Genomic DNA, 6,000 nt, shown 5'->3' with positions numbered 1-6,000 from the left:
CAGGCATCAATTAAAACACATATGCTCTGGGGGCAAAGGGAAGCAGGACCCTATGATAAGTCACAGGAGAATAATCACCTCAGTATGAGTTACTGTGGTTTTATCCAACTTTAACTTAGGTATTTACAACAGTTACCATGAATACACTGTAAAATGCCTCACTGAAATCCAGATATGATTTGTCTGTAATATTTTCCAGCTGTTTCAATCTGTAGTAATTTATTCTAAGTGAACCCATGCTGGCTTCCTGTAATCTTACATTCTTTCCTAAGTATTCATAAATCATGTATTTCATCATTAATTTTCATCTCCTGCCTAAGACTGATTTCAACCTCACTTGCCCGTAGTTAGAAATAACTATAGCCTTTCCATTTTTCATGTAAATCAAGGAAACACATCTATTTTTTTCAGGCGTAAATGCCTCTCCTATTCTTCAAGGATTAAAAAAAAAAACAAAACTGATTCAGCTATCGCTTTTGCAGGTGCTTTTTACACCTTAGGAAAATTTGAGGCCAGAAATGTTGGGTGTTTTTAGAGCACCGGCCCTCTGGGATTCCCTGACTATTGGGATTTTCCCCTACTGTGCTCCTCCTCAGATTGCCCTCTCTTCTCAGGCTGATTTACTTTCAGCCTCCCGAACTTGGCATTATGCAGTCATATTCACATATTCACAAGATTCTGGGGATTGAGATGTGGCCGTCTTTAGGGCCATTATTCTACCTCCCACAGTCTTCCCCTTAGCCCCAAAGGATTCACATTCATCCCCATGCAGACTACAGTAATCCCTTCCCAGGATCCCCCCAATTTTTAATTCAATACGTCATCAACTCAGAGTCCAAAATCTCATCTAAATATCACCAACTCATAAGTCTCAAATATAATAAACCATATCTGGGTCAGAGTTTTGAGTATGATCCATGATATGGGGGAAGCTCTCTTTATACCTGTAAAACTAGCAAGCAAGTTCTCGGATTTCAAAATGTAGTGGTACCACGGGCATAGGAAACCACTTGTAGACATTCCTGTTTAAAAGGGAGAAAGTGGAAGAAAAAAGGAGTTACTAGTCTCAGCAATTCTGAAATCCAGCTAGGCAAGTAACATTAGTTTTCAAGGCCTGGGAATAATTATCTATGGTTTTTGGCTCCATTCTCCAGGCCCATGGCTCTGCCCTCTAGGTTCCTATCTCTGCCCTTGGGATTGTCCTTCCCTTTTTTCCATGAAGGGTAAGCTATCTTTGCAGCTGAGCATCCTTGTTGGCCTGTTTTCTAGGATTGTATGGGGTTTTCCAAGTCTAAGAGCCTTTTTCATTTTGTCTTCTCTCTGTCCCTTTCAATCCAACCTGGCAGTTTCCCCTTTTACAATGTTCTCAGGAACTTGTTGGTCTCCCATATGTCTTGAGAATTTACTCCATTGGATAAAACGTCCCTTTGCAGATCTTTTCTGGATGATCTCTTTTCAACTCCTGCCTTCTGCTGAAATAGCTGACAGGATCCGTGAGTCACGTGCCTAGTCTCCTCAAAGAGCCCTCCATGTCTGAATACTCTGACCTTTTGACCTTTCTGAGGCACGAGCAAAAGGTTGTCCAGTCACACCCTTAGCTTTCTCTCCAGAGCATACTCTCTTGACCAGCAATCTCTTAATTTCACTGTCTCTTCGATCTAGATCGACTGCGAATTTCCCAAATCTACAAGTCCCTTTTCTTTTTGCTTAATGGTTGTCCCCTCAATCTCTCTCTTACCATAAGCAGCACAGAGAAATCAGGTCCCATCTTTAGGACTTTTGAAATCTCTTCAGTTAATGTCCAAATTCATCAGCTAACTGTAGGACACAACTGTGCTAAGTTTTCTCTCACTATAGATCAAGGGTGCTCATTCCTCTAGTTTCCAACACCATACTCCTCATTTCCTTCTGAGCCCTCACCAACAGCCCCATTAGGGTCCGTATTTCTACCTACAAACTCTTCGAGGCAATCGAGGGTTTTTTACTGTCATGCTCCTTAAAATTCTTCCAGCCTCTGCCCATTGCTCAATTCCAGTGCCACTTGCACATTTTTAAGTTTCTTTTTTGTTTGTTTGTTTTGTTTTTTGTTTTTTTTTAACAGCAGTATCTCACTTCATGGTAGCAAAATCTGTATAAGCTTCCCCTTGCTCCAAAATGAACTATAGCAAGTTTCGTGGCTTAAAACAATACAAATATATTACCTTACAGTTATGGAGGTCAATCTAGGGATTAGGATATGGGCATCTTTGGAGGGAAGGGAAGGGAAATTATTCTGCCTACCACAGGTCTCTCACAGGGGTCTGATGGAAGCTCTAGTATTTCTCCTCAGTTAGCACCTTCTGTAAAGTTCATATGCTTCCACAATCCAGAGGGAAAGAGGTTTCTCCTGGCAGTACCCTTATGAGAGGCAGAAAGCTTCTCATTTCTAGAAGCCCCAGAAAATGTCTCCTTTGATCTGATTAGCTGATAGACTCAGCTCTGAATTTGTCAACATGATCAGAAAAATAGGTTACTCTGCATGACTAAAGGGACTCACGGTCTACTTCATGGACTCTGCAGTTCAGACTGTGGAGGAGGAGCACCCTCAGCACAAGGTAGACCTGTTACCAGTTAAGGAAGAATGGATTCTGAGGGGGAAAAAAATGTCAACTAAAATACATCCCTTCATCCCATGACTGTAAATTAGTGAAGGACAATGACCATATCATCTTTATAGTTGTACATTCCATAGAGGTATTACATAGCTCAAAGTCTAATATAATAATTAGCATTCTTAAATAACTGACAAAATGGTAAATTATTACATTGTCATGTTCACATGATTTGATTTGCAATATAGTGAAATCCATAGCCAAACATGTATCATTTGACGAGATGTTAGTGTTTTTGCAAATAAATTTCTAAAACATGTTACAGAGAGTACCTTTTAAATTTAGATTATTATATTAGGAGAAGGATAGAAATTGACTAAGATAATTTTCTGAATTAAGGTAGGACAAGAAATATAGTTCCATAATGAGAATCTTAAAAGGAATTACAGATCTTGAATTTGACTCATCCTCCTGGGCTAATCTCAGAAAATCAATGTTTGCAATGTTCTGCTCCCCAAACACGCACATACACACATAATTTAGGGTCCTTGTGGTTTGAAGAAATGTAAATATTGATTAATTTGCCTTCAGAACTGAAAAGTGTGTCTGGGTTTCTGTATGTTTTATTACCAGATTAAACCCCAGAAGGGGACCCAAAGCACCAAGTATCATAAAGGCCATGTGAAGAGGATTAATTATACTAACCTATTTCCTATGGCTTCCATTTCTTTCCTCTTCCTGTCTCATCTTCTGGGTCTCCTTTCTTCCTGATAAGGAAGCTAGATGGGAAGTGGGTCTGGCACCTCTGAGAGGAGCAATGAGGAGGTGTTGTGTCTCTCAAGTATAAATCACCATGCTATGAATCAGAGAATATTGAAGTGTTTACAAGAGGAGACTCTGAAATCAAGCTGGAATCATCTTTTTAAGGAGAAGGAGGGCATACTGAGAAAGCAGGTACAAGCAATTGTCAGAGGCTAGTTGTGGAACCAAATGAGTATCTAAGAGGAAGAGAAGCTGATGATCTTTTTAGAAGCTCATTGGTCCATGGACAGATGGCTTGGACTACTCAGGGTACCAGAGTCAAGGACTGTAGCTAAGAGCAACTTAATCACTAGTCATACTGTATTAGACTGAGCAGTGTCCATTTAAAGGAATTTGAACAGCAATAACCACTTTTGTTTCCTACCCTCCTACTCTTTGTGTATATCCTTTTACTGATGAGGAGAAAGAGGACTGGATGACTCTCTCAGGAAGAGATTGCAACTCTTTCCTCATACCATACTTTCTAATCCAGTGGTTCTTTCTATTGTTTTGGCAGGGGACAGGCTTGGATTAATTTTGTGCATCTAATGAAAGCTAAAGATTCCCTCCCCAGGGGGTAAAAAAAGAATATGTGCACAGAAGTCTATCATTTTTTTTAAATAAAATTTCGGGACATTCATGAGCTCCCTGAATTTTGTCAGCATGGGCCTTGCAGGAAGATACATGGACACAGTAAAGGATCCTTGCTCTAAACCCTGAGCCTGCACCTCCAAAGACTTCATCCACTGATAAGGGAAGCGTTGAGTGTTTTGAGAAATTTGGGGGTCACATAGAGTTCCAGCGAGTGGTGGAGAGACTCTGCAGCTGAACAGCTCCTCAGAAGAACTTTTACCAGAGTGGTATTTCTATCATCATCCTTCCTGGCCAGGTTCATTAATTTGTAAGTTCACTTATTCAACAAAAACATATTAGCGTGTGTAGTATTATACATCCTATGCTAGATCCAAGGGGAGCCAAAAATGAATGACATATGACCTCTCCTCTCAAAGGAGCTTGAGGTCCTGCAATGGAGATGATATATGCAAAGAAAGTCAGCTTAAAACAATTTCCTGAGAGGGCTTTACTGTTCACTCTCTCTAACAGAACACCTCCTCATTAGATGGACCATCATATTTATCATGATTTTTAAAATTATCCATTTATGCCTCTCTTCCAACTGATCACAAGCCCCTTGAGGATAGAGACTGAGTCTTATTAATCCTCATATCTATATTTCATGGGATCTAATGGGGCACCTGGAACATGGTAATGCTTTAAAAATTGTTGAGTAGAGCACTGAAATGTGTTCAGAGAGGAGAACACAGACTAAATAAGATGTCTTACAAAAAGAGGACCCTAGCTGTTTTGTCAGAAAACAGTGGTCTGGCATTTGTCCTGTGTGTTTCTGGACCTCAGTTTCCCATCTGTCCTGGTAAGGGAGTTGGAGTAGGTGATTCTTTCCAGATAAAAAATTCTATTTTAAATAATGCTGAAAGGAGAGAAGGAGGTAAATGCCCTGGCCACCTGACCCAGTTTAAACACCTGCCTTGGTTTTACCGTCAAATAACAATAATTTCCCAAAGGTTGAATGTCAAAAGGGATAGCTGAAAAACCCCAGACACTCCGAACATTCGCTGGTTCCATTGACAAAAGTGACTTCCCACGCTTTGCCCACAGAGGGCATCCCTGCTCATTGATATGTAGACCAGGCGAAGGCAGCTGCTGAAAGCCTCCTCCGACCGCTCTTTTCTCCCTTCGCCGTCATCTCTCTGCCCCCACCCCCTTCCCGTGGAATCTTTGCCTGATCCAGTTCATTTCCCTCCGGTCTCCACATTTTCCCTTCCAGCCCTCCACTTCTTTGGATCAATGGATAGTACGGCTCCAACTCACAGCTCACACACCGCTGGCGGACACCCCAGTAACAAGTGAGAGCGCTCCACCCCGCAGACCCCTGCCTCTCCTCCCTCGGTCCCTTTGGCTCTTGGAGGAAAAACGAACAGCATCCCCAGCTCTCATGAGGATTTTGCTTTTTCAACTTTACCCAGCCACGGACAGGGAACCAGCCTCAACCTTTTAATGCACAGCCCCACCAAAGGATTGCTTTCTGTCTCCTCTTGGTCCCTTCTGGATATTCTCTTTATTGATGACTCGCAAGCCCCGCGGAGAGCGGTTTTCCCTCCTCTCACTCCCTCTGTCTCCTTGAGTTAGTTTTCTAAGGTTTTACTGGAGCTCGGCATCTCTTGGACCAAATGGAACTTTTTGCTGTCTCCTCTGGCTGCTGATTCTGTCAGTGGACGAGGAAAGAGGCAGAAGAGGCGCAGGGGAGGTGGAGAAAGAGGTGGAGGAAGAGGACGAGGAGGAGGAGGAGGAAGCCGAAGGGGCTCGGCGCGTGTGTGTGCATGTGTGCATGCGTGTGTGAGTGCATGTGTGTGAGTGCTGCCGCTGCCCAGGACCTCCGGCCCCGAAGGTGTTGGCTGAAATATGGAGAATAGTCTTGGATGTGTTCGGGTACCCAAGCTGGCTTTTGTACTCTTCGGAGCTACCCTGCTCAGCGCACATCTTCAAGTCACCGGTAAGAGGTTCTTTCCTTTATTCTCCTCGCACCCAC

At 42.5% G+C, this 6,000-nt stretch overlaps 1 protein-coding gene across 2 annotated transcripts in view; it reads left to right on the top strand.

Moving 5' to 3' along the window:
• The first annotated feature begins 5,217 nt into the window (after nucleotides 1–5,217).
• Nucleotides 5,218–6,000, top strand: part of DCC (DCC netrin 1 receptor) — a 1,153,179-nt gene continuing 1,152,396 nt past the window's right edge. For both annotated transcript variants that reach the window (XM_078060292.1, XM_078060291.1), the window contains exon 1: nucleotides 5,218–5,964. In XM_078060292.1, coding sequence (XP_077916418.1) covers nucleotides 5,874–5,964 — 91 coding nt within the window. In that variant the 5' untranslated portion in view covers nucleotides 5,218–5,873. The remainder of the gene's footprint in view (nucleotides 5,965–6,000) is intronic.

The sequence above is a fragment of the Halichoerus grypus genome, chromosome 13 (genome assembly GCF_964656455.1).
Source record: "Halichoerus grypus chromosome 13, mHalGry1.hap1.1, whole genome shotgun sequence".
Classification (NCBI taxonomy): Eukaryota; Metazoa; Chordata; class Mammalia; order Carnivora; family Phocidae; genus Halichoerus; species Halichoerus grypus.
Note: the sequence above shows the minus strand (reverse complement) of the source record. Positions and strands in the feature narration are given on the sequence as shown.